General features: G+C 53.6%; 1 protein-coding gene and 1 non-coding gene across 2 annotated transcripts in view; one reads left to right on the top strand and one right to left on the bottom strand.

Moving 5' to 3' along the window:
* SPIRE2 (spire type actin nucleation factor 2) overlaps positions 1–23,815 on the top strand; it is a 35,902-nt gene extending 12,087 nt beyond the window's left edge. Inside the window, exons 2-15 of the mRNA XM_066243320.1 lie at positions 2,218–2,261; positions 7,293–7,655; positions 11,707–11,787; positions 11,869–12,033; positions 12,856–12,942; positions 13,108–13,231; positions 13,320–13,489; positions 14,088–14,277; positions 17,125–17,246; positions 19,904–20,038; positions 20,167–20,234; positions 21,649–21,676; positions 22,370–22,485; positions 22,812–23,815. Coding sequence (XP_066099417.1) covers positions 2,218–2,261; positions 7,293–7,655; positions 11,707–11,787; positions 11,869–12,033; positions 12,856–12,942; positions 13,108–13,231; positions 13,320–13,489; positions 14,088–14,277; positions 17,125–17,246; positions 19,904–20,038; positions 20,167–20,234; positions 21,649–21,676; positions 22,370–22,485; positions 22,812–23,034 — 1,916 coding nt within the window. The 3' untranslated portion in view covers positions 23,035–23,815. The remainder of the gene's footprint in view (positions 1–2,217; positions 2,262–7,292; positions 7,656–11,706; positions 11,788–11,868; positions 12,034–12,855; positions 12,943–13,107; positions 13,232–13,319; positions 13,490–14,087; positions 14,278–17,124; positions 17,247–19,903; positions 20,039–20,166; positions 20,235–21,648; positions 21,677–22,369; positions 22,486–22,811) is intronic.
* TRNAG-GCC (transfer RNA glycine (anticodon GCC)) lies at positions 8,280–8,355 on the bottom strand. The gene has a single exon. It is a non-coding gene; the product is annotated as a tRNA-Gly (tRNA).
* Positions 23,816–27,739: the final 3,924 nt, after the last annotated feature.

The raw sequence follows: 27,739 nt of genomic DNA, 5'->3' as shown, positions 1-27,739 counted from the left end.
CGTTGGAGGGCCGCCACATACAGTGGTCCTCTCACTGACCACCAATGAAAGAGGTGCCCCTTCTGGAAGTGTGGCGAGGGGCCGGATAAATGGCCTCAGGGGGCCGCATGTGGCCCCATGGGCCGTAGTTTGGGGCTGCCTGTTAATAGACAGTTAGATTCATGAGCACTTACTTTTGTTAATATATGGACTATTTCGCCTGACCAGGCAGTGGCGCAGTGGATAGAGCGTCAGCCTGTGATGCTGAGGAACCAGGTTCAAAACCCCGTGGTCACCAGCTTGAGCACAGGCTTACCAGCTTGAGTGCAGGGTCGCTGGCTTGAGCAAGGGGTCACTCACTCTGCTGGAGCACCCCCACCCTAGTCAAGGCACATATGAGAAAGGAATCAATGAACAACTAAGGAATTGCAACAAATAATTGATGCTTCTCATCTCTCTCCCTTCCTATCTGTCTGTCCCTCTCTCTCTCTCTCACTGCAAAAAAGAAAGAAAGAAAGGAAAGAAAGAAAGAAAAGAAAGAAAGGAAAGAAAGAAAGAAAGAAAAAGGAAAGAAAGGAAGAAAGAAGAAAGAAAGGAAGAAAGAAGAAAGAAAGGGAGGGAGGAAGGGAGGGAGGGAGGAAGGGAGGGAGGGAGGGAGGGAAGGAGGGAGGAAGGGAGGGAGGGAGGGAGGGAGGGAGGGAGGGAGGAAGGGAGGAAGGGAGGAAGGGAGGAAGGGAGGAAGGGAGGAAGGAAGGAAGGAAGGAAGGAAGGAAGGAAGGAAGGAAGGAAGGAAGGAAGGAAGATATATGGACTATTTCAACCAGGGACAAAAGCACTAAATTACTCCAGCCATAAAGCTTTCAGTTGACCAGAGGATGGGGTCAATTTGTTAGGAGCCCTGAAAGCTGGCTGTGCCCACTTCTTGATCATTGAGACAACTCGGGACACTGGCCTCTTCTAGGAAGCACCTTGGCTTTGCATCTTATTTCTTCCATGGCCTTCACCCAATCACAGCTACAGACTTACTGAACGCCCAGCCCGAGCGGGAGTGTGCCCTGCCTGCTCACTTTTTACCCCCCTGATGCTAGGGCTAGATGTTTTCCATTGTTCTAATGGATCAGTCCAACACAGAGTCCTTTATCTTGGCAATCTTCCCAGAGCTTGATGGCATTTTGAAAATAGTTGCACAGTTAGTAGGTTCACTTAGCAGGCAGTTCCATGGTTTGTTTTTTTAAATCCCGCCTCATTCCAGAAGGAATTGAAGGCTGCTGAAGCTCACCTCTAATGCAGTTCTACCTACCTGGCTCAAGGGAGGTTGTGGGAGCGTCGGTCTAGTCTTGTCAAGCCCAGCACCTTGGGAGGCCCTGCAGGGAGGCCCAGGAGCAGCTGGAGCTGTCTGGGGTCCCCCTGCACCACCATTACTAACGGCGACACCTTGGGGCACCCTGCAGGGAGGCCCAGGAGCAGCTGGAGCTGTCTGGGGTCCCCCTGCACCACCATTACTAATGGCGACACCTTGGGGTACCCTGCAGGGAGGCCCAGGAGCAGCTGGAGCTGTCTGGGGTCCCCCTGCACCACCGTTACTAACTGTGATACCTTGGGGTACCCTGCAGGGAGGCCCAGGAGCAGCTGGAGCTGTCTGGGGTCCCCCTGCACCACCATTACTAACGGTGACACCTTGGGACACACAAGTCCAACCCCCTGGGCCTCCATTTTCTCACCTGTGAAGTGGGTACAAGAAGCAACTACCTCCCAGGGTATATGTGGGTTACATGAGTGGCCACATGTCACCGTGCCACCTCAGTGCCATGTTTAGTAAGAGACATAATAAAATGCACAGAGCCCGGTTTAGCACCTGGGGTTCAGCTGGAGGCTCGGCTCTGAGAGGTGCTGACAGTCTGGGAGGATTCCCCACATCTGGAGGTGCTGGCTGATGCCGACTTGCCCAGCTCAGCTGCTGGAGTTCTCTGTGATTGGGAGCACCCAGCTCCACATTGTGAGTGGGCAGGGGCTGCCTTGCTGTTCTGACTCCATACCTGGGCGACCAGCCCACATCTAGGTCTTGTAGGCATCTGTCTGAATGACCAGTGGCTCTGCCCACTCTGAGCTTCCTGGTGTGGTGACAGAGGGTTTTGGGGGTGTGCTGTCTGTCCCTCAGGGGAAGGTGGCTGGGTGGTCCCATTCTTTAGGTCTGGTGTGTGAGGCATGTCTTGACTGCCTGCCTGCTCTCTCTCGTAGAGCCCACGACGATGGTGGTGTCACCGGCCAGCTCAGAAGCCCAGGTACTTTTGTTTTCATTATTTTTATTTATTTTAAGATTGTATTTATTGGTTTAGAGAGAAGAGAGAAAAAGGAGGGGGAGTGGGAAGCATCATTTCATAGTAGTTGCTTCTCATATGGGCCTTGATCGGGCAAGCCCAGGGTTTCGAACTGGAGACCTCAGCATTCCAGGTCAGTGCTTTATCCACTGTATCACCACAGGTCAGGTACTTTTAAAACAGTACGTTTACCTGATACATATTAAAACTTACATGTATCGTGTAATGTAAATTAGAAAACTTATAATAGTGTTTCTATGGGGCAGGACACGGTGACAATTCTCCTAGAGTTTAATTGAAGGAACTTAATTAAGAGATCATTCCCAGAGGGTGGGTGGGAGAGAGCCCACATGGGTGATGTGGACTCTAGCAAGCCTCAATGGCCCTAAAAGGGAGAAGGAAGCAATAATACCTGACTCCCCTCTCTTTGTACCCCTGAGGGAGTGAAGGCGATGTGGAATGTGGGGTTGGCCCCCCGAACAGAGAGTGTTGGGTGGGGTGTGGGTTAGGGTCGCACAGAGGAAAACCAGCCCAGTGAGCAACACCCAGGAACTTCCACCCCACCCAGAACTGAGACCTCTGCAGTAGGACTTCTCCCTGTAGACACTCACCTACACCTGGTAATTTGTCCTGAAGTTGATGTTTATCATTCCACTGCCTTTTAAAAAACTATTATGTAAATACACATTTATATATTAACAGCATTATATCAAGGAGTGTATGTACAGGCCAAAAGAAGCTGTATCATCTATTGTGAAGAATTTAAAAAACAATTATAAAACCATCCCCACCTGACTGGTGGTAGCTCAGTAGGTAGAGCATTGACCTGGGACACTGAGGTCCCTGGCTTGAAACCTTGAGGTTGTTGGCTTAAGCGTGGGCTCATCCTGCTTGAGCACAGGCTCAACAGCTTAAGTGTGGGATCTCCAGCTTGAGCGTGAGGTTTTTCACATGATCCCATGGTCACAGGCTTGAGCAAGGGGTCACTGGCTCAGTTGAAGCCCCCTAGTCAAGGCATGTATGAGAAGCAATCAGTGAACACCTAAAGTGACACAACTAAGAGTTGATGCTTCTCATCTCTCTCCCTTCTTGTCTGTCTGTCTCTCACACACACACACAAATATTCCAAACCTGCTGGCACTTCTTAGCAATGTCAGTGATCAGCCTTGTAAACAACCCATTGCTGGGACTGCTGTGAGTTTTATATTGTGCTCTGTGTAGTGTGGGCAAAAGTAGGCTCACAGTTGTGAGTGCAGAGTCCATGCTTGTATTGTTGTTTACTAATGATTGTATTGTTTCAAAATGGACAACTGTAAACCTAACTTTTGCCCAACCCAGTACAGTTTTCTGGAACAGGGTTGGGGGCAGGAATGGCTTTTTAAGACTCATCTTCACTGTGCATGGCTGCAGGTCCCTTTCACTGCTGCATAATATTCTGGGTATTATTCACCTACAGCCCAAGAACGTTCCCCTGCCTCTCAGGCGATGACCAAAAAGTGTCCCTGCTGTCCACACTGGCCACTGCCAAGTAGACCTGTTGTTATCAAATTGGAAGCTATTTACCAGGAACTTTGTAGGCTGAGGGTCTTATCTAGAATGTTGTGCCTGGAGGCCCATAAATTAACCTGTTAGCCCCACCCCAGGCAAGGGGCAGGGGAAATGCTGTCACACTGGCCTCCATTCTCACTGTGGCTCCCGTTGGAGCCAGGCTGCTCCTTCAGCTCCTTCTCTCTGTGGCTCCTTCTGTTACTGAGGTGGCCCTGGGCTGGCCCGCTGCCCACAGGCAGGGCTGGAGGTCCTGGGACTCTGGCTCCCTGCCCAGATTTCTCCTTATGGAAAAGCAAGTGCCTGCCTTCCAGGTGTGTTCGGCACAGAGGAGCTTTTAGGAGCAGATATCAGATAAGAGGCTTGCATGGAGTTAACCCTTTCACAGGCACTGTGCTAGCTGAGGCCAGTGGCCTGGACAGAGAGAGAGAGAGGGAGGCACAAGGGTTGGGATGTTGTGCTGCATTGGGGGCTTTCTTGTTTCACCCTCTGTCTGTCCTGCTCCATGTGTAAGAGGGGTCCATTGGATAGACCTGGGCAGAGCCATGAGAAAGACTTGGTGGCACTCTGTGTGAATGGTGGCTCCTGCCTACCCAGTTCTGAGGGGCATGAGGGAGCTCTGTAGCCCACTGCCCTAGAGGCTCCCCACACCTGTGGTTACCTGTCAGGTGTCAGCAGCCTTTACTCTTTGGCTCTGCCCTTTGACTCATGATTCCAGGTGTGACTCAAGCTGGATCTGGGACCTTGCCTGCCTAAAGCAGAGAAGAGACAAGTCCCAGGGATGGCTGGGGCTCTGTTCCCTCACCTGGAGCCTTACTTCCCACTGTTCCCCCTGAGCCCAGCTGACCACAGGCCCCCTCCAGGTTCATGGTGTTTTCTTTTTTAAAAAAACTTTTCTTGGGGTTTGTTTTAATTGATGTCAGAGAGACAGAGAGAGAGAGCATTCATCTGTTCTACTCCTAGTTGTGCGTCCACTGGTTGCTTCCTGGGGTGAACCCTCAACGTGGTCGTTGCTCTAACCAACTGAGCTAACCAGCTGGGCCTCGAGGTGTTTTCCTAGGCACATCTGCTGGACAGAGAGCCCTCTTCTTGCAACCTGTCCCCGGCCCCTTGCTGGCACTCATCCCCGGTCCTCCTTCAGCTCTGCTCTGGCTGGGTCACCTGTGCTCCAGGTGGTGGGAACACAGAAAAGGAGAGGCAAGGAGAGGCCAGAGGGCCCTGTGAGGCCAGGTGGTCGGGGAGTGGAAGGTACCCTGTGAGGACATGGCTCCACCTGCCACCAAGCAGCCTTCCACACAGGTCACGACAGACTCGAGTCTCGGGTCCAGCTCAGCCAGTTGCCAGCTGCAGTCCAGGGACCTGGCATCCGTGCCTCTGGGCCCTGCCTATGACCCGAGAGGTTACCTGGTGCATTGTTGCCAGGTTGGGTGGCAACGAGCTCAGTGTAGTGCCTAACAGAAGCAGAGCTGTTGACCTTTGTGTGTATCTTTTGTACTGTTGTTCTAAAGGGAAAACATGAAAGCCATTTAAAACAAAAACATTGCTATGCAAACTGGAAGCAGTGTCCTTATGATTATTATTGGAACTCGGTGCTGAGCTGCGTCTCTGGCCATTGTCCCCTGCATCCCATGTGGTGCTTCCCCGTCGAGCAGGGATGCAAGGGTGCAGACCACATTGGACACACGAACGTGCCCCACAGAATACTGTTTCCACAGATGTTAATGGTGGTTCGTGAAAATGGTGTTCCCTGCTGAGAAAAATTGAGAAATTCTGAGTTAAGCCATCTCTCTACTGCAAGACTCACAGATTTTCAATGTGCTAGTGCACTTAAAAAAGCAACTTATGGAGAATTTCAAGTCTGTATGAAGCAAACAGAAAAGGATTGTGGGCCCCCACTTGGGGCTCTGATAGTTACAAGACTTGTGAGAAGCTCCACCTTCGCCCCTCCCACACTCCAGGAGCAATTATTTCTTAGATTTTTATTTATTTATTTATTTATTTTTATTTTTACTTTTTTTTTACAGAGGCAGAGATAGACAGGGACAGACAGACAGGAACGGAGAGAAATGAGAAGCATCAATCATCAGTTTCTCGTTGCGCGTTGTGACTTCTTAGTTGTTCATTGATTGCTTTCTCACATGTGCCTTGACCGCGGGCCTTCAGCGGACCGAGTAACCCCCTGCTGGAGCTAGCGACCTTGGGTCCAAGCTGGTGAGCTCTTTGCTCAAGCCGGATGAGCCCGCGCTCAAGCTGGCGACCTCGGGGTCTCGAACCTGGGTCCTTCCGCATCCCAGTCCGATGCTCTATCCACTGCGCCACCACCTGGTCAGGCAGATTTTTATTTTTTAAGGCTAAATTTACACACACTGAAACTTACATGCAGTTTAAAGTACTTAAATGAGGAGGTCATTTTTTATGAGTTCAAGTGTCTAACTTGATCATGCATAATTAAGCAATTTATTCCAGCAGCATGTATTGAATAAGCTGGTGTTTTCTCCTCAGATTTACAGTATACTGTTATATCACATTAAAAGATAGCATTTAATCAGGGTGTCTCTGTCTTTAGTAATCAGATTTATCAGGGTATACTTCACACTTGAGTTTGACAGGTTCTGACACCTGTAACTACCATTTCACCACGAGGACACAGGCCTCTTCCATCACTTCAAGTTCCTGTCCCCGCCAGTCCCCACCTGGCCTGGGCTCAGAAACACTGACCTGCTTTCTGTGGATGCAGATGGATCTCTTTTTGTTTGTTTGTTTTTTAAGATTTTATTTTCATTTTAGAGAGGACAGAGAGAGAAAGGGGGGAGGAGCAGGAAGCATCAACTCCCATATGTGCCTTGACCAGGCAAGCCCAGGGTTTCAAACCGGCAACCTCAGCATTTCCACTGCACCCCCACAGGTTAGGCCTGCAGATGAGTCTTACCTTGCCTCAGTTTTATATAAAGGGAACTATGTAATGGGGAGACTTTAGGCTGGCCCCCACCCGCTGCACTTAGGTGTGAGATGAGGCAGTGGTTCACATGTTTGAACAGCTGCCTTGGTTTCCACTGCAAGGATGGGCGACATTTGTGTCATCCACCAGTGGGAGACGTTTGGACTTTTAGGTTTGGGTACTGTGGGCATTCTAGGACAAGTCCTTGTGACTGCACATTTTCCTTTCTCTTGGTTAGTTATCTGGAGGACAAGTTACAGTCACGTGGAAAATGCACGTTTGGCTGTAAGAACTGGCCAGTGTTTTCCACAGTGGCTGTGCTGTTTGGAGAGCACAGCATCGCCCTGTGCCTTGTTCTGCTGGCCCCATGGTGGTATACCCTGCAGACAGCTTCCTGTTTCTGCTGCACTGTTAGAAGCCTGTAATTCAGGCCTAGACCGCTGTCCCTCTCCCTGTGACCCCCCCACCGCCTGTCTTGTGGAGACCTGACTGTCCAGACCCCTGTCCTGCAGATGGTGCAATCACTGGGCTTCGCCATCTACCGTGCGTTGGACTGGGGGCTGGACGAGAGCGAGGAGCGGGAGCTTAGCCCGCAGCTGGAGCGGCTCATCGACCTGATGGCCAACAATGACTGCGATGATGGTGGCTGCGGGGCCGCAGACGAGGGCTACGGGGGCCCCGAGGAGGAGGAGGAGGCGGCGGCGGAGGGCGGTCCCCGCACCGTGCGCACCTTTGCGCAGGCCATGCGGCTGTGCGCAGCACGCCTGACCGACCCCCGGGGCGCGCAAGCCCACTACCAGGCCGTGTGCCGCGCGCTCTTTGTGGAGACGTTGGAGCTTCGGGCCTTCCTCGCCAGGGTCCGTGAGGCCAAGGAGGTGAGCAGAAGGAGGTGTGCAAGGAGGGATGGGGAGGATGGGGCTAGAGAGGCCAAGGACTGGGTGGGGTGCAGAGGGGCGTGGGGTGGGGGCCCTGTGTGGAGGTGGTAAGCAAGTAGAAGGGGTCGCAGGAGGAGGCAGGAGGGGCCAAGGTGGTGTCTTGGCCACAGGGTGGGGTGCTGCTGGGGAGGGGAAGTCAGCAGGGCATGGCCGAGTATGCCCCCTCAGTGTGTGGGTCCCTCTGTCTTCCTGTCAGTCCAACGCAAGTGGAAGTCCACTCTGCGTGGCACTGTCCTAAACACCGTGTAGGTTTTGGGGTGTTTTGTTGTTGTTGTTTTTTTCATTTTTCCGAAGCTGTAAATGGGGAGGCAGTCAGACAGACTCCCGCATGTGCCAGACTGGGATCCACCTGGCACGCCCACCAGGGGGCGATGCTCTGCCCATCTGGGGCGTCGCTCTGTTGCATCCAGAGCCACTCTAGCACCTGAGGCAGAGGCCACAGAGCCATCCCCAGCACCCGGGCCATCTTTGCTTCAATGGAGCCTCGGCTGTGGGAGGGGAAGAGAGAGACAGAGAGGAAGGAGAGGGGGAGGGGTGGAGAAGCAGATGGGCACTTCTCCTGTGTGCCCTGGCCGGGAATCGAACCCAGGACTCCTGCATGGCAGGCCGACACTCTACCACTGAGCCAACCGGCCAGGGCCAAAACTGTGTAGGTTTTAATGTAACCCTCACACCTTCTTACGCACTTTTGCCCAGGAGGGGGGTGAGGCTCGGAGAGGCTGAGTAAAAGGCTGTCAGCCTCTTGGCTCCACGACGGCACACGTGCTGCCTCTAAGTTAGCTATTAACCTCTCCTATGCCCACCTCCTGCCTCCAGCTAACCTGGACAGGTTCTGGTTCCTCCTGGAGGCAGGGTGCGAAACGCCCAGGACCCACAGAGGTGCTCGGTGTGCCTGGAGCTTGGAGTGGTGTGCAGTTAAGTGAGAGACACTCGCCTGTGAAGGTCTGACGTTGCTCTTCACACCCTTCATGATTATCACCCATTTTACAGAAGAGCAGTTGGTGGCTCTAAGAGGCTGTGTCCCTCACCCTGAGTCACAGAGCTAGTGCAAGGCAGAGCCAGAGCCTAAGCTGGCTCTCAAGTTGGCATTCTCCCCCAGGACTGTTCTTCCCTTCAGTGGTCTCAGGATTAGGAGCTGACAGACTGCTCCTCAACTCTCCTGGCCTCCCCCTTGGAGGAAACTGAGTTGTTTCCTTGCCATGGGGGTCTCGGCACACAGGATACCTGCCTCCCATTAGCATCTCACTGATGAGAAAATAGACCCTTTGGAGAAGTCGGGAAATTTATACTCCCCTCTTTCACGTAAGTGGCAGGTGTTTTTGAAATTAGCTGATGCTGGTCCCTGGTCCCACCCTGACCCATTACGGGTGCTGTGTTTCTGTAGTTTCCTCTAACCAGAAGCATCTGGCAGGCTTCCCTGAGCCTCTGGGCCTAAGCAGGCTCTCAGGATTGTTCTCACCGATGGAACCTGGGACCCAGTGTAGGACAAGTCAGAGTCATGGCCTGAGCTCCCCTGCCCTTGTCTGCAGCCCAGTCAATAGCGCAGGGGAGGGAGGGTGGTTCCCTGGCCCCTGCCAGTCTCTCAGGTCCTGCTCCTCCCCACGCCTCCTAGGCATCTTGGAGATGGCTTTCTAGCGCTCTAAAGTCATCATTCTGTTGCTAAGGTGAATTCTTGACTCAGACTACAGAAGCTCTTTCTTTAGCAACAGCAAAAAGCTGTAGATGTCAAGCAGTTGACCCACGAGAAGTTCGTGGTCACCCAGGGAGGTGATGGCGGAGGGAGGGTGAGCAGGGTCTCTCTGGAACATGGCTGGGCAGGCATTTTAGACAGACACAGCCTGCTCAGGGACAGGTGTACATACTCCAGGGGCAGTGGGAGACGCACCTTCATGCCCTTTGTTCGCAGGGACCACCAGGTCACACACAGTTCTATTTTTAGAATCACACATCTAGTGCTTCTCAGAGACTTGGCAGCATTTTCTAGAGCATCCCAAAGCAGTTTGGCAAGTGGCTTGGGGCTAAAGCCAGGGAAACCGGTTCTGTCTTAGCCTGGGGGAGGGGGGCTGTATGCTGAAAGGCAGATGCTTCTCCAGCGTAGGGAGTCGATGAGAACAGAGGCCCCAGATGCTGCCAAGATCCAGGGCAATGGAAGCAGCGAATCTAGCAGCTTCTTCCAAAATTCTCAGCATAGTAGTTATCTAACCCCTGATATCCTTTTTGGACCCTGACCATGATGGTGGCATTTTCCCCAGTTCATAAGATACATACCTGTGACTATTTTCCAGGAGTTTCTGAGTAGCTTACTTCCTCACCCATCCATTCATTTACCTATCTACCATTCATCTATCCGTTTATCCATCCACCCACCATCCATCCATTCATTCATTCAAACAACATTTAAGACCTAGCATTTGCCACTCCGTGCTACAAGACAGAAATACCAACATGAGAAAAAAACAAAAACAGAAAGTGTAATTCTGGCCTCATGGAGGCAGTGGTACAGCCAACAATGAAAAAAGCAGATAAATGTGGACCTCCAGGTGGGTTCAAGTGCAGAGAGGTGGCCATGGGTGTCCTAAGAGGTGTGAGCGTATGTAGCCCGGGTGAAGAGGCTAAGAGGCATTCCTGCCTAAGGGCTGTGAGCTGAGATCTGAGGGAAAGTGCTTCACAGACGTGGGAGAGCAGGCTCTGTGCATCGTGGGGGGCCCACACCTCGCTGGGGTGTGTGGACCAGGTGAGAGCAGGCTCTGTGCATCGTGGGGGCCCACACCTCGCTGGGGTGTGTGGACCAGGTGAGAGCAGGCTCTGTGCATCGTGGGGGCCCACACCTCACTGGGGTGTGTGGACCAGGTGAGAGCAGGCTCTTTGACATCATGGGGGCCCACACCTTGCTGGGGTGTGTGGACCAGGTGAGAGCAGGCTCTGTGCATCGTGGGGGCCCACACCTCGCTGGGGTATGTGGACCAGGTGAGAGCAGGCTCTGTGCATCGTGGGGGCCCACACCTCACTGGGGTGTGTGGACCAGGTGAGAGCAGGCTCTTTGCCATCATGGGGGCCCTTACCTCACTGGGGTATGTGGACCAGGTGAGAGCAGGCTCTGTGCATCGTGGGGGCCCACACCTCGCTGGGGTGTGTGGACCAGGTGAGAGCAGGCTCTGTGCATTGTGGGGGCCCACACCTTGCTGGGGTGTGTGGACCAGGTGAGAGCAGGCTCTTTGCCATCATGGGGGCCCACACCTCGCTGGGGTATGTGGACCAGGTGAGAGCAGGCTCTGTGCATCGTGGGGGCCCACACCTCGCTGGGGTGTGTGGACCAGGTGAGAGCAGGCTCTGTGCATTGTGGGGGCCCACACCTCGCTGGGGTGTGTGGACCAGGTGAGAGCAGGCTCTTTGACATCGAGGGGGCCCACACCTCGCTGGGGTGTGTGGACCAGGTGAGAGCAGGCTCTTTGACATCGAGGGGGCCCACACCTCGCTGGGGTGTGTGGACCAGGTGAGAGCAGGCTCTTTGACATCGTGGGGGCCCACACCTCGCTGGGGTGTGTGGACCAGGTGAGAGCAGGCTCTGTGCATCGTGGGGGCCCACACCTCGCTGGGGTGTGTGGACCAGGTGAGAGCAGGCTCTTTGACATCGTGGGGGCCCACACCTCGCTGGGGTGTGTGGACCAGGTGAGAGCAGGCTCTGTGCATCGAGGGGGCCCACACCTCGCTGGGGTGTGTGGACCAGGTGAGAGCAGGCTCTCTGGCTGCTGTGCTCGCGCCCTGCCCCTGCCCAGGAGAAGCTGCCAGAGGTGGCGATGGGGCACCACTTGTCCTGTGTGGTTCCATGGCCAATGGCTTACTTTCCCCACATATCTTTCTGAGCCCTAAAGCCTTGGCCCTTGTCTTGCTGGTGGAATAGTAGCCCATGTGGTAAGGCAGTGTCCCAGGTGGGTGGCCTGGCAGGTGCCACACCCGAGCTGCCACTCTGCCCCTGCCCCTGGGCTGACAGATGCTGCAGAAGCTTCGGGAGGACGAGCCACAGGCGGAGCAGCCGCTGGCGGAGCTGGACAACCTGAGGCACACGGACTGGGTAAGACGCAGCTCCCCGACCTGGGACTGAGGGCCTGGGCCTGGAGGGCCTGAGGGTCACTCTCACCTTCTCGGGGCCCAGGCCCGACTCTGGGTCCAGCTCATGCGGGAGCTGCGCCACGGGGTGAAGCTCAAGAAGGTGCAGGAGCAGGAGTTCAACCCACTGCCCACCGAGTTCCAGCTCACCCCCTTCGAGATGCTGATGCAGGACATTCGCGCCAGGAACTACAAGCTGCGCAAGGTCATGGTGAGCAGGGCGCCTGCCGCGGCCACCAGCCTGCCTGTGTGCTGACCGCTGGGCTGGGGGCCCGTGGGAGTGGCAGACGTGGCCTCGAGTCCCATGGCCGTATCAGGGACACAGCGTGACAAGGGCAAGGAGAGGGGATGTGTCAGGTTCTGGAGGACCAGGGCAGGAGCTGAGGTCGTGGGACTCTCCACCCTAATGTTCCTGTGGCCCTTGCTGGGTGGCAGCATTGCTCCGAGAACTTACTCTAATTTTATTACTTATTTATTAAGTGAGAGGAGGGGAGCTAGTGAGACAGACACCCACGTGCACCCTGATGAGGATCCATCTGGCAAACCCCATCTGGGGTCGATGCTCAAATCACCAAGCTATCCTCAGCACCTGAGGCTGACACTCGAACCAGTTGAGCTACTGGCTGCGAGAGGGCAAGAGAGAGAGAAGAAGGAGGGGGGAGAGAAGCAGATGGTCACTTTTCCTGTGTGTCCTGACTGGGGCTCAAACCGGGACGTCTGTACGTCAGGCCGACACTCTGTCCTCTGAGCCAGCCAGCCAGGGCCACTCTAGGAATTTTACATATGCAAGTTCACTTCATTGCTCTGACGACCCTGTGAGGTGGGTGCCACCAACCCCATTTCCACATGAAGAATCCGAGACGCAGGGAAGCTCACGGTGCCAGGCCTTGAAGGCCACACTGCAGCCTCTGAGGGGAGGAGGGTGTGAGGACCAGGTCCTGCTCGGGGCTGAATGAACTCCGCCCATAGCCCCGGTCTCAGCTGACAGCCCTTGAGGGGTCTCAGACTCGTCGCCTCCTCACCTTCCCCGCAGGTCGATGGTGACATCCCTCCCAGGGTGAAGAAGGATGCCCACGAACTCATCCTGGACTTCATCCGCTCCCGGCCTCCACTGAAGCAGGTGCCAACTCCTCCCCTCCTGGAGGGCAGCCTGTCCCAACAGAGAGGGATGGTCCCCACCTGCTCACTAGACACCCCTCTGCTCCCTGCTGCGCGGGCCTCTGGTGGGCCTGGTGGCCTCCTCACTCCCTTGTGCCCCTCCTGTCCTGCACTGCCACCCCTGCAGGTCTCCGAGAGAAGGCTCCGCCCCCTGCCCCAGAAGCAGAGAACCCTGCACGAGAAGATCCTGGAGGAGATCAAGCAGGAGCGGAGGCTGCGCCCTGTGGGGGCCGAGCGCTGGGGTGGCCGGGGTGAGCCAGGGACGCCCTCCTCCTCCCGCCCCCCAGCCCCTCCCGGTTCCTTCCTCACATTCCGTCCTGCCCCGCTCGGCCTCCCCAGGGTTCGGCTCTCTGCCCTGCATCCTCGACGCCTGCTCAGGGGACGTCAAGTCCACTTCCTGCATCAACCTGTCCATTACGGATGCTGGGAGCTGCACCCAGCGCCCACGGCCCCGGGTCCTGCTCAAGGCACCCACCTTGGCAGAGATGGAGGAGATGAACACGTCTGAGGTCAGACCCCACAGGCTCCTGAGACAGTGCCAGGGAGGAGCAGGCGGGATGGGGAAGTGAGAACGGGCTGAGGAACCAGGTGCAGCACTAAGCCTGTGGGGGGAGCCCTGCTCGGGGCCTCTGGGACCCTCTGCTGGTGCTGGTGTCCTGCCCCGAGAGCAAGCTGGGGGGGCTCAGAGGGTGATAGGGACAGTGGCCTTGAGCACCCCCATTCCCACAGCACAGAAAGGTCTTTCACATGGGGACCAGGGGCTGAGCAGCCCCCTGGTGGATGTGAAAAGCCAGTATGTCCCTGCATGGCTCCCCGTCCTGTCCTCACTGCTCTGAGTCAGGAAGACCCGAGTAGAGGCCGTGTCAGCAGGCTCCACCTGATACCAAACCTGTTCTTGCTAGTACTTTCCAGAGGCTGCAGGGCATCGTTTGGGGCCATTTGCCTCCCACTGTCCAGAGGACAGTCAGGCTGGCCAGTGGGTGGACGATGGCTCCTTGGTCTCCATTGACCAGGAGTACTCCGTGTCCTGTGCCTGGGTCCAGGGACAAGCAGGACATGCGGGTGGGCAGAGCAGTGAGTATAGGGCTGGGTCTGGTGTGTCCACAGGAGGAAGAGTCTCCGTGTGGGGAGGTGACGCTGAAGCGGGACCGCTCTTTCTCAGAGCACGACCTTGTCCAGCTCCGGAGTGAAGTGGCCTCTGGCCTGCAGCCAGCCACTCAGCCCCCAGGAGGCTTGGAGGCATCTCGGGCCCGTGCAAGCAGCGTGCACACCTGGCGACCAAGCACCCAGGAGCAGGGCAAGTGCCACCTCTCACACTCCCTCAACCCTGCCCTGTGGGCGCTGTGTCCTTGGCCTAGGTTCCATGTCTTCCTGAGCAGGTGCCACCTGTGGGTGCAGGGAGCTCATCCTGCATGAAGGCCATTTAACATTTAAGCCCAGCCTGACCGGGCGGTGGTGCAGTGGATAGAGCATCGGACTGGGATGCGGAAGACCCAGGTTTGAGACCCTGAGGTCGCCAGCTTGAGCGCGGGCTCATCTGGTTTGAGCAAAGCTCACCAGCTTGGACCCAAGGTCACTGGCTCGAGCAAGGGGTTACTTGGTCTGCTGAAGGCCCGCGGTCAAGGCACATATGAGAAAGCAATCAATGAACAACCAAAGTGCCACAATGAAAAACTGATGATTGATGCTTTTCATCTCTCTCCATTTCTGTCTGTCCCTATCTATCCCTCTCTCTGACTCTCGCTCTCTGTAAAAAAATAATTGTCATTAGTTATTGATAGAGTAATATTACATTTAAAGAAAAAAAAACAAAAAATATTTAAGCCCAGATTGCCCTCATTGCCTCGGGCAGGGTCACCACTTTTTATTTTTCTTTTAATTTTTATTTATTGATTTAAGGTAGAGGGTGGGGAGAGAGAAACATCGGTCTGCTCTTCCACCCATCTATGCATTCATTGGTTGGTTCTTGTATGTGCCCTGACCAGGGATCAAACCCACAACCTTGGCCTAATTAGGAGGTGGTGCAGTGGATAGAGTGTTAAACTGGGACACAGAGGATCCAGGTTCAAAACATCAAGGTCACCAGCTTGAGCGTGGGCTCATCTGGTTTGAGCAAGGCTCACCAGCTTCAGCCCAAGGTCGCTGGCTTGAGCAAGGGGTCACTTGGTCTGCTGTAGCCCCCCCAGTCAAGACACATATGAAAAAGTAATCAATGAACAACTAAGGAGCCACAACAAAGAATTGATGCTTCTTATCTCACTCCCTTCTGGTCTGTCTCTATCTGTTCCTCTCTCTGTCTCTGTCAAAAAAACAACAACCCACAACCTTGGCTTGTCAGGACAATGCTATAACCAACTGATCCACTCAGCCAGGGCCCACCCCATTTTTTTAACTTAAAAGCTTAATAGTCAATCTTTATTGTAAAACATTAAAAAAAAAAACTATTTTAAAACTCCTGTGACCCACCTGACCTGTGGTGACGCAGTGGATAAAGCATCGACCTGGAATGCTGAGGTCACCAGCTCGAAACCCCGGGCTTGCCCAGTCATGTATGAGAAGCAACTACTACAAGTTAATGCTTCTTGCTCCCCACCACCCCCATTTCTCTCCCCCACCCTCTCTCCTCTCTTAAAAAAAAAAAGTTCGTCTGACCAGGAGGTGGCGCAGTGGATGGAGTGTTAAACTGGGATGCGGAGGACCCAGGTTCGAGACCCCGAGGTCGCCAGCTTGAGCACAGGCTCATCTGGCTTGAGCAAAAAGCTCACCAGCTTGGACCCAAGGTCGCTGGCTCAAGCAAGGGGTTACTCAGTCTGCTGTAGTCCCACGGTCAAGGCCCATATGAGAAAGCAATCAATGAACAACTAAGGTGTCACAACAAAAAACTGATGACTCGTTCCTGTCTGTCTGTCCCTATCTATCCCTCTCTCTGACTCTGTCTCTGTAAAAAAAAAAAAAAAAAAAGTTCTACGATCCAATTATCTAATTACTACTAGTATATTGGTATACAGAAAGAAAACTAGCCTGACCAGGCGGTGGCACAGCAGATAGAGCTTTGGACTAGGATGCTGAGGACCCAGGTTCGAGACCCCGGGGTCACCAGCTTGAGTGTGGACTCATCTGGTTTGAGCAAAAGCTCACCAGCTTGGACCCAAGGTTGCTGGCTCGAGCAAGGGGTCACTCGGTCTGCTGAAGGCCTGCGGTTAAGGCACATATGAGAAAGCAGTCAATAAACAACTAAGGTGTCACAATGTGCAACGAAAAACTGATTGATGCTTCTCATCTCTCTCCGTTCCTGTCTGTCTGTCCCTGTCTATCCCTCTCTCTGACTCTCTCTCTGTCTCTGTAAAAAAAAAAAAAAAGAAAACTAGACAAGATGACAGATGGATGATGGATGGGTAGATGGGTAGATGGAAGGAGACTGACAGCTCCTTCTAGTTTTGTTCCTGTCAATGGAAACGTGTCCATGTTGAACTAGATGGGTGGTGCAGCACATGCCACTCTGGAACCTGTTCAGTTTCCCAAGAGCCTCCTTCTCCTCACCAGTCATCACCGAGGATAGACCCTGTAGTGGCCATGCAATTACACCACCATTGTAAGGGCTGTGCTCCACTAAATGCCACAGGACATGGCCAGGCCCCCTTCTCTGTCCTCAAGGTCTCCATGGCACGTGGCCACTTTCAGGATGGTCCCACTTGGTAGTTGTGGCTCACTTTGCAGTGTGAGGAGGTCCAGGCCAGGCCATCCCATACCTCCCAGTCCCCACAAATGGTCCTCAAGCCTCAGAGACTTTCATGGTGGAGACTGGTCTGCCCTCTGCCGCCTGGGTCTCTAGTGTGAAATGCCATGAGTGGGGCCACACAGCAAGAAGGCCCTACTTGGCCAGCGCTGCGGCTGCCATGGCTCCATCCTAGGACCCCCAGTGTTGGCTCACTCATGGTGCTCGGACCCCTTCAGGGACCCTCAGGTCGGCTGCACTCCATGGGCCTGTGATGGGGTGACACGCTCTCTACTTGACCTTCTGCTTGATTACTCCCACCTCCCCCAGGAAACCACCCCACTGTCTCTCATCCCCTAGGCAGCCCTCCCCCACCAGGATTTCTGCCAGTTTGTTTCTGCCAGTTTGTCCTCTGAACTCTTCCTCCAGGTCCCTTCCCTGTGAGCGTCCAGTCTCGGGCTGAGCCCAGCTCTTCCCTACACAATGATCTGGGCTCAGCAGGGGACAGGCCAGAGGCCTCTGCGACCTCAGACACCAATCACCTGTGGCTGGTGAGTGAGGGGGGCATTGCTGTTCAGGGTGGCTGGGTGGGTGCCTACCCAGTGCTCCCCTTCAGCCCTGCCCAGGACAAGGCCCAGTCCAGAGCCTTCAGATGGGGTCTGCCTTCGGTGGGTGTGGCTGTTCTGTGCGGAACGTGTCTTGGGAAATTGGGCTCTGCTGCCACCTTCTGGGCATTCTGGGCACTGTGACCCCTGGAAGACAAGAATCTTGCTAAGGAGACAGTCTGTATTTTGAGTTCTTTGTCTGCTCTATGTGGTTAGGACACTGGAGAAACCCTGTGGCTTGAAGGCTCTGTGATGTGACAGGAGATTTTTTTTGGGGGGAGAGGTGGTCTCAACTCAGCCAGTGCATTGCTGAGCCTCCCTGCAGCTCGGTTTCATCAGCTGTGAAATTCTGAGTTGGCATTGTAAGCAGCTAACACGTGCTGGTATTTTGAGGCTCCCCTTTAGACCTGAGCCTTGCTGTGGTATTTTATCTAAAGGGCACCTGGCTGGCACGTGGAGAGATGTCAGCGGTGTGCTCTTATCATGTCCTTGACATTTTCTCAAGAAGCTCAAAGGAGACCAGATGTTAAACTGCAAGGTAGTGTTACTGTTAATATTCCCCAGCAAAGGCAAAGCTGTCCCTGAGATCTGTGTTTGTTATCTTCTGCTGTGTGGAAAATTACCCCCAAACTCAGCAGCTTAAAACACAGAATATAGCCTGACCTGTGCTGGAGCAGTGGATAAAGTGTCAACCTGGAAATGCTGAGGTCGCCGGTTCGAAACCCTGGGTTTGCCTGGTCAAGGCACATATGGGAGTTGATGCTTCCAGCTCCTCCCCCTGTCTCTCTCTCCTCTCTAAAAAATGAATGAATGAATGAATGAATGAATGAATGAATGAATGAAACAGACTATAACCCGCAGTGTCTGGCGGTTAGGAATCCAGAAATGGCTCAGCTGGGGGTCTGGCTCAGGGTCTCTCAGGAGGTGGCAGCTGGAGTGTCAGCAGGGACTTCTGTCTTTGTCTGAAGGATCAACAGGGGCTGGAGAAGTCCCTCCCACCCCTCCCACAGTGGCCCCTCACACAACTGTGTCAGGAGGGCCCCCACAGGTCCTCACAGTACAGTGACTGACCCCAGCAACATGGTCTGAGAAAGCCAGGCAGAAGCTGCAGTGTCTTTATGATGCAGTTTCATATGTGACACACTGTCATTTCCACCATAATCTGTTCATAGAAATGAATGACTAAGTCCATTCCCAGGACCACTTCTTGGAGGGAGGGATGTTAAGGAACTGGGGATATATTTTAAAATGACAAATTCCAAAATGTTTTTTCAATTCAGATCTTGAGAGTTTTCCATTTTTTTATTTTTAGTGTGAGAAAGAGAGGAACAGACAGAGACAGGCAGGGAAGGAGAAAGACGCATCAACTCATAGTTGTGGCACCTTAGTTGTTCATTGATTGCTTTCTCATATATGCCTTGACCGTGGGCTCCAGCTGAGCCAGTGGCCCCTTGCTCAAGCCAGTGACCTTGGGCTTCAAATCCATAACCTTTGGGCTCAAGCCAGTGACCATGAGGTCATGTCCGTGATTCCATGCTCAAGCTGGTGAGTCTGTGCTCAAACCATATGAGCCTGAGCTCAAGCCAGTGACCTCAGGGTTTCAAACCTGGGTCCTCAGCATCCCAGGCTGACACTCTATTCACTGCGCTACTGCCTGATCAGGTTTAAGAGTGCTTTCTGAGAGGTCTGGCTGTCCAAGATCAGAGATCTCAGTGACCTTGCCTCCACCCCGAGCCACATGCTCATGGCTCCGTTTGAGGAGCAGGCTGCTGGTCTTTGCAGCCAACATGAGATCTCTTGGCCAAATTTGCTGTTAGTTTAACATCTGTAAGGTGCGTAGGGGTTGTTCAAATATAAACAGCACCACCAAGCTAATAGAATGAGAAATCAGAAGCTTCAGGTGAGATGGAGAACTGTACCCAATGCCAGGTGGTAGCCTGTGCTCAGCAACTCCACATAGGACAAGCCACTGAAAACCTGAAACAGGGACACCATCCATCTCCCATCTTTGTGGTACCTCGGAAAAACAGGTTTTGCGAGGTCAAGTTCTATACTAAGCTTTTGGGGACAGAACTTATACTCACCATCATGGCCCCAAGGGTTGGGTAATTATGACAAAGACACATGCTACCTGCAGGCAGCAGATGCAACGTCCCTTGGACAGTGAACACTGCAAGTGAAGTAGGCGCCAGAAGCTCCTAGCAAGGACATTGTAGGATGGGGACCATGTTTGGTTTTGATTGGCTATGGTGTGTTTGTAGGTGAAGAATGAGGAGAAGCAGATAGTTCAGATCAGGGAAGCACTGTGAAAATAGGGATGAGCTGAAGGGCAGCACGACCAGTGTGGCCCTCGAGGGGCTGGGGCAGGCTGGACAGCTGGGCAGGGCTGTCCCTGGAACCTTGCCTGGACCCCATCAGAGAATTCAGGGGAGCTTGTGCAGCTCCCAGGCATGGATGAGCTGAAGAACATCTTGTGAGTTGCTAGGCTTGGGTAGACTGAGGCCAGGAAGACGTCAGGTTCCTCAGAGAAGAGAACTTGTGGAGTTCTCTTTCACCCTGAAAGGCCTGAGTGAGCACCAGCCCCTGTACCCTGCCCCCTCCAGGAGTTCAGCCACCCCGTGGAGAGCCTCGCTCTGACTGTGGAGGAGGTGATGGACGTGCGCCGTGTCCTGGTGAAGGCTGAGATGGAGAAGTTCCTGCAGAACAAGGAGCTCTTCAGCAGCCTGAAGAAGGGGAAGGTGAGGTGACCTGGACCCTAGACAGTCCTCTCACCACACTGGAGCCGTGGCTGGGGGCCTGGTGAGGATGGGACTGGACCCAGTGAGTTTTGGACAAAATTGGGCTTTGACAAGTCCTTTTCTTACAGATTTGCTGCTGTTGCCGAACTAAGTTCCCACTGTTCTCCTGGCCACCCACCTGTCTCTTCTGCAAGAGGTGAGCCTCTGTAAGCACCTTGATTGTGAATTAACATGGGGAGCAGGTGGTAGGAAGCCTCTAGGTCAGCACTGTCCAGTAGAACTTCTGTGATTGTGGGGGTGTCCTATCCTATATTGTGGCTAATGTAACTAAGGAACAGTATTCATTTTAATATTAATAGTTAAGGGGCTCCTACTTTCAGCCAAGGTGGGGTAATAGACACCAGAACAGGCACCGTCTACCTGAAACAACCAAAATAGAAAAAAAAATAAATAAATAAACTGGTTTTCAAGACATTGGATAGGAGAGAAGATGGGATGAGCCCTAGGATGACCTGTACTGCCTGGGGCTTCTAGGTCATGAGTCAGAGCCCACTCAGGCCCTGAGCCAAGGAGGTCAAGCTGAGACCCTAGGGAGGGTTTCCAGAGAGGAGAGGCTGTCCAGAGGGTGAGCCCAAGACATGTTGAAGGGCCCCCTTGAGTATTGATCAGCACGTGGAAATTACTAAAGGCTTTGAAAGAATCCTTCTGAAGCAGGGACTGGCAGACTCCAGCCCGTGGGCCAAACATGGCCACTGCCTCCACTGTAAACAGCTTTACTGGGACAGAGCCACACCCATTTGTTTATTCATTATTCACCTAGCCACACCTGCATGACCCATTACAGAATGCTGACCCTCCTCTAAAGGTTTAAAGGAACAGTACCATGAGTGGTGTCTGCTCCCACCATCCATGTTGGGAATGGAATTCATGGGCCACTGAGTGGACACAGAGGAAAGTCTAAGGCTCACTCATGGGGAGTAAGTACCTAGACTGAGCATTGCTCCAGACCTAACAATCACAAAAGCAAGACCTGAGAGGACCAAACTATTCTCAAGCATCTTAACTGAGCTACTCCATGAGGGCTGTTTCTTATTTTAAATGTATATTTCTGTTAATATTTTTTAATCATTATTACATTGGGAGAATGAAGACTGTGTGGCTAGCAGGGGTTACTTCTTAGGACTGAGCTTTAGAGGAGAGGACTCCTTGGACTAAATTACATTTCTGATGTTCAGATTTTTATAAGGAAGTATTTATTTTTGAAATCAGATGTGGGGACTAAAAACTGTTAATCACTCCTTAAAACTGAGTCTTTCAGTTGAGGCCCCTCTGGTTCAGATGTTTTCTGTACGCACAAATGCAGAGGGTGTAAGAAAACTCCAGAACAGGTATTCTGAAAAGGAGCCAAGAGGGGCACAAGTATTTTGGGTATGGAACTAAGTAAAAAGAAAAGCAAGATTTGGGAGTCCAATGCAAGTAAAACACGTTAGTGACCGAGGTCCAGCCAAAGGCAAGGGCAGGCTGGCCGGTGTGCTGGTGCTGCCCTGCCAGGGAGCAGCTGTTTCTTCCTCGGCCTCTTCAGGGTTGACGCTTTTCCTTTTCCCTTCCAGAGCTGTCTGCACTTCCTGCAGCGTAAAGGTGAGGCTCACTTGGGGTCTGAGCAAGGTCCCCAGGTGTCTCGGGTCGTCTGCTGCCTGATGCGGCTTGTCCTGGGGGGCTCTGCAGTCTGCTGTCAGAAGCACCACCTTCACCTCTTATCTCCTCCTCCAGGCAGACTCCACTCCCACACTTTATGAGACTGTGCAGTTTTTAAAAACCCTTGTCTTTTTTTTTTTAACATTTTGGTTAGTAGGATGGTGCCAAAAAACCCTTCACTTCCTCTCAAAAGTCCTAGCTTCTGATCCTACAACTTCCTTGAGAGTTTTGCGAGGCTCTTTGTTCAGGTGTCTGCATACACACGTGTGCACTGAGCTAAGGAATAATGACATGTAGAAGTGTGTCCCCCCATTAAACCTCAGTCCAGAAACAACAATCTGCTGAGAGATTTTCATCACCACTAGTTTCAGACCCTGACTTATATCCTGCCACCAAGCTGTGGAAAAACGTCTACCTTATCCACATTAAATGTTTGTTGCATGCAGGGCACGATGCTAGACCCTGCGTAGTATAAGACGCAGTGCCATGTATGAGCAGCTGTGGCTGTGTGTGTGTGGGAGGAGGGACCTACCTTCAGATGCCAGGCATGGGAGGGTGATCCAGATAGCCGCAGGGTCAGGTGTGCCTGGACTGTGTCTGAGGAAGTCTTTGTCCACTCACCCCCTCCGTCTGCAGATGAAGATGCCTTCTAAGAAGTTTGCACACATCCCTGTCTACACGCTGGGCTTTGAGAGTCCTCAGAGGGTGGCAACTGCCAAAGTCACGGCGACACAGAGGAGAGACGTCTTCCAGTGCGTGCCTTTGCTCTTTGCTGTGTGGTCATGCCCTGCCGGTAACGCGGGAGCTGGGGTGGGCATGGGGTGTCCTGTTTGCTGGGATGCCCCCAGGAAACAAGAGGCAGATATGTGGGTGGGCTCTGGGGGCCGAGGAGCATGAGGTGGAAGCCACACTGGGTGGTGAGGGCCCAGGACTCAGGCCCTATCAAGGAAGAGCTTTTGCCAGGGTGCTCTGTTTGGCATGTCCATTCCAAAACCCCTGGTGCCTCGTGCAAAGGGGTGGGGGACGTGGACTTGGAGAAGTGCGGGGGGACCTCCCTGACGGCCCTGTCCTGCCCCAGGTCCCTGCAGGGGCCCCAGTGGCGGAGTGTGGAGGAGGAGTTCCCCCACATGTACACCCACGGCTGTGTCCTGAAGGACGTGTGTAGCGACTGCACCAGCTTCGTGGCTGACGTGGTGCACTCTAGCCGCAAGAGCGTGGATGCCCTCAACACCACCCCTCGCCGTGCCCGCCAGACACAGTCCCTCTACATCCCTAACACCTGGACTCTTGACTTCAAGTGACAGCCCTTGTCGCCCCAGGCTACCTAGCAGGGACTTTTCAAGGTGGACTAAGGTGGCCAGGCCACTGGGGAGAAGGACATTCCCTAACCTCGGGCACAGCTGCCAGCTGCCTCCTGAGTGTGCATGTACATATATACATATAGAGATACATTTATATAACATACACACAGCCTATATATTTATATACTTTTCCAGGCCTCAGAGTCCATTTGGGGCCAGGCTTATTTCCCTGACCCTCCCTGGGGAGGCTGTTTCCTCTCGAGACCCCTGGGGTGGGTAAAAAGGAGGGCCAGCTGGACGTAGGGCAGGGATGGTGGAGCTCTAGGGAACACCCCCAACCATGTTTGTTCCACCCCTTCTTGGGCAGATGTCCAGGCGGGGAAGGGCACCTTGGTCCCCAGGTGTACTGGACCACCCTGCTCGCCTCTGTGCTCCCGTAGCAGCGACATGGGCTGTGGAGGCACCGGGGGACCCTGTGTTAGCTGAGACTCTCCCAGGCTGGTGTCCCAGGGCCATCCCCACGAAAGGTCTGACACAAAGCTCACTCCCTGCCTGACGTCACGTCCCTGCAATGCTTCCGGTCTTGGTACTGGGAGAAGTCCTATAAATGTGTATTCACAGCCACTCTTGGCCTAATAAAGGTGGTCTCACAGCCTCCCGTCTGGGACATGAACTAAGGACTATCCAGCCATAGCAGTGGGTATGTTCTCCAAGGGCAGAAGCTGGGTTCTGACCAGCTACCTGTCCCCTGAGGCAGTCAGATGCCCATCATGAGATGAGGGCACTCAGGCCCACTCCCGTTCTCTACACCTAACTTCATAACCTGGCGCCTTTATCCTATGACCAGGGGGTTGTCTGTGGGACAGCAGCTCAACCTGCTGCCTATTACCAGCCAGGCTGGGGGACCCTTTGTCCTCATTCCCCAGATCCCTTGGGGCTTGCGGGATGGGGACTCCTCCACCCTGCTCCTCTGGACAATGGCTGGAGGAGGACCTGAGGGCCCTGCCTGCCCTCAAATGCCTGGGAGGCTTCTGTTGTCATCCCACCCCGTGGATGAGGAAGCCAACTCAGCCTTGAAGGAATGTGTCTAAAGATACATGCAGCTTTTCCCAGAACCTGAGGCCAGGCCTCCTGGACACCAGGCTCTGATTCCTGCCCCATGGACATGAGCTGGATGGAGCCCAAGGCCCATGGCTTATAACAGATGGGCTTATGGGAAAAGATCTTTCATCATCTAGGGTCCACGACATTCAGTTGCACAAAATTAGAGCAATCAGTAAAAGTAGCCGGCTCCCAGCCTCGTTTTCTGAGTGCTTCACGGACAGGGAGCAGTATTAGTCCTATTTCAAAACAAAAACGAGACAGAGAGGATAGGAACTGCTCCCAGACATGCAGCCAGCAATGAGACAGTCAACATTTGTGCAGCTCTAAAAGCAGATGTTCCTGGGAGGTAAGTACCATTGTCATTATTCTAATTCCACAAGTGAGGAAACACTCACAAGGAGGACACCTAGGTTCTGATCCACACAGGGAGCCTAGGAAATGGAAAACCACACAAAATCAGGAAAGCCCAGCCCAGTAACTCAATTGTTTAGTGTCATCCTAACATGCCAAGGTTGTGGGTTTGATCCCCAATCAGGGTACATAAAAGAATCAACCAATGAATGTGTAAATAATAACAAATCAATATTTTTCTCTTTCCCTCTTTAAAAATACAAGAAAAAACTTACTTAAAAAAATAACCCACAGCCCTGGCCGGTTGGCTCAGTGGTAGAGCGTCGGCCTGGCGTGCAGGAGTCCCGGGTTCGATTCCCGGCCAGCGCACACAGGAGAGGCACCCATCTGCTTCTCCACCCCTCCCCCTCTCCTTCCTCTCTGTCTCTCTCTTCCCCTCCCGCAGCCAAGGCTCCATTGGAGCAAAGTTGGCCTGGGCGCTGAGGATGGCTCTGTGGCCTCTGCCTCAGGTGCTATAATGGCTCTGGATGCAACGAAGCAACACCCCCTGGTGGACGTGCCAGGTGGATCCCGGTCGGGCACATGCGGGAGTCTGTCTGACTGCCTCCCCGTTTTCAACTTCAGAAAAATACAAAAAACAAACAAGTAAAAATAACCCATCCAGGACAGCTGGGCTTGGCTTGGCTGAGCTAAGCTGAGAGGGGGTGTTACTGGTGCTCTAGTCGGCTTGCTAGGCCTCCCTCCGGAAGACCACAGGGACTGAGGCTGCACAGTGCCCACTGAGCCAAGCCCTGCCTCCCCTCCCCTCACGTGGATCCTGACAAACGAAGGTCATCCTCTAAAACTGTACAACCAAACTTCTGGTGGTGCAGGGAGAGGCTCATGTTCAAGTTGCCTATTTGGAGAAGGTACTACTCAAGTTGGGTCAGATGTTGTCTCCCTCAGTGTCACCTTGCTGTCTTTTTTTTTTTTTTTTTTTTTGATTTTTTAATTGATTTTTAGAGAGAGGGGAGAGAGAGAGAAGGGGGAGGAGCAGGAAGCATCAACTCCCATATGTGCCTTGACCAGGCAAGCCCAGGGTTTCGAACCGGCGACCTCAGCATTTCCAGGTCGACGCTTTATCCCACTGCGCCACCACAGGTCAGGTCACCTTGCTGTCTTTATGAAGGGCAAAGCAGAAAGCGGCTCCAGTCTGAGACCCCCCAAGTTTTCACCCACAGGTGAGGTGATAGATTGGTCACACCATTTGACCAGGAGTGACAATCTATTCACCAACTAGCCTGGCCATGAACAATCAGAATAGACATCAAGGTGGTGTCCTGAAGGTCCTACTTCTGCTGAGCAAGTAGGCTCCCTTTAGTAGCTGGATTGCAGGCAGGTGGGTTTCCAGGGTACTCTAGAGGAGTGGTTGGAACAGATGGGACTGTGGGGAGCTTGAGGCAGCAGCCATGTGCCAACCTGCGTGAAGTATTTCAAGGTCTGAGTGACTGGTGACAGATCAGCCAGGTGCATACACGTGCACGCAAACACACACACACACACTGTCCTGCCTCCCCTTCTCCATCCTTGCCAGTGGCCTTCCTCATAGGAAAACTCTGGAACCATAGAAACGAATGCAAATCCAGATTCTACCCGGGCCAGCTATTCCCTGAGCCTCACTCTCTTTACTTATGAAAGGGGGAGCCCTACTTCGCAGTATAGAATGAGAATTTAGTAGGGTGCCTGGCCTTGCTCCATCTGCAGGCTCGTATCGCCCTTGCGCTTAAATGGCAATGCAGGGGTTCTCAATCCTGCTTGCACATTTTAATCCTTTGAACAGCTTTTTAAAATATCAATTCCCGCCTGACCTGTGGTGGCGCAGTGGATAAAGCGTCAACCTGGAACATTGAGGTTGCCGGTTCAAAACCCTAGGCTTACCCGGTCAAGGCACATATGAGAGTTGATGCTTCCTGCTCCTCCCCCCTTCTCTCTCTCTCTCTCTCTCTCTCTCTGTTCTCTAAAATGAATAAATTTAAAAAAATCAATTCCCGGCCCTGGCCGGTTGGCTCAGTGGTAGAGCGTCGGCCTGGCATGCGGGGGACCTGGGTTCAATTCCCGGCCAGGGCACATAGGAGAAGCGCCCATTTGCTTCTCCACCCCCTCCCCTCCTTCCTCTCTGTCTCTCTCTTCCCCTCCCGCAGCCGAGGCTCCATTGGAGCAAAGATGGCTCGGGCGCTGGGGATGGCTCCTTGGCCTCTGCCCCAGGCGCTAGAGTGGCTCTGGTCGCGGCAGAGCGACGCCCCGGAGGGGCAGAGCATTGCCCCCTGGTGGGCAGAGCGTCGCCCCTGGTGGGCGTGCTGGGTGGATGCCGGTCGGGCGCATGCGGGAGTCTGTCTGACTGTCTCTCCCCGTTACCAGCTTCAGAAAAATACAAAAAAAAAAAAAAAATCAATTCCCCACCTCGGAATTTCTGGGGCTGGGTCCATCATCTTTTTTTTTTTTCCAGAGACGGAGGGATAGATAGGGACAGACAAGAACAGAGAGAGATGAGAAGCATCAATCATTCGTTTTTCGTCATGACACCTTAGTTCATTGATTGCTTTTTCATATGTGCCTTGACCGTGCAGCTACAGCAGACCAAGTAATCCCTTACTGGAGCCAGCGACCTTGGGTCCAAGCTGGTGAGCTTCGCTAAAACCAGATGAGTTCAAGCTGGCGACCTCGGAGTCTCGAACCTGAGTCCTCCGCATCCCAGTCCGATGCTCTATCCACTGCGCCACCGCCCCGCCTGCATCTTTATTGTAACAACCTCCCAGTAGGTTATGACACGGTTAGGGTGGCGAGCCTCCACCTAGGACCACGGTTTCCAAAACCTAGAGGTCCAGGAAATCGCCTGGGGCGCATCAACCGCAAAAACATAAACAACCAGGACGTATTTGGTTTTTGTCTATCCCAGCATTGGGGTTGTCCATGAAGGCTGCCCAGGAACCCGAGCTAATCGGTTTGGAGATGCTTACTGCTAATGAGGGGACACTCCGCCTGCAGCCTTGAAGCCGGGCTGAGAAGTCCGGGCAGGGCGGGGCGCGGAGCGCGGGCCCTCCAGATCCTCCCAGTTGTCACCTGCGCAGACTCTTCCCCTAGCCTCACCTGCGTGTCTAGGTCCCAGGTGCAGGAGTTTGGGAGCCTGCGCACCCCCCTCCCCAGTTCCAGCCCGACAGCTGTCACAGGCACGCCTCCTGAAGATTCGGACGCCCGCCTTGGGGGCACGCAA

Source organism: Saccopteryx bilineata, chromosome 9 (genome assembly GCF_036850765.1).
Source record: "Saccopteryx bilineata isolate mSacBil1 chromosome 9, mSacBil1_pri_phased_curated, whole genome shotgun sequence".
Classification (NCBI taxonomy): Eukaryota; Metazoa; Chordata; class Mammalia; order Chiroptera; family Emballonuridae; genus Saccopteryx; species Saccopteryx bilineata.
This window is presented reverse-complemented; position numbering and strand designations above follow the sequence as displayed.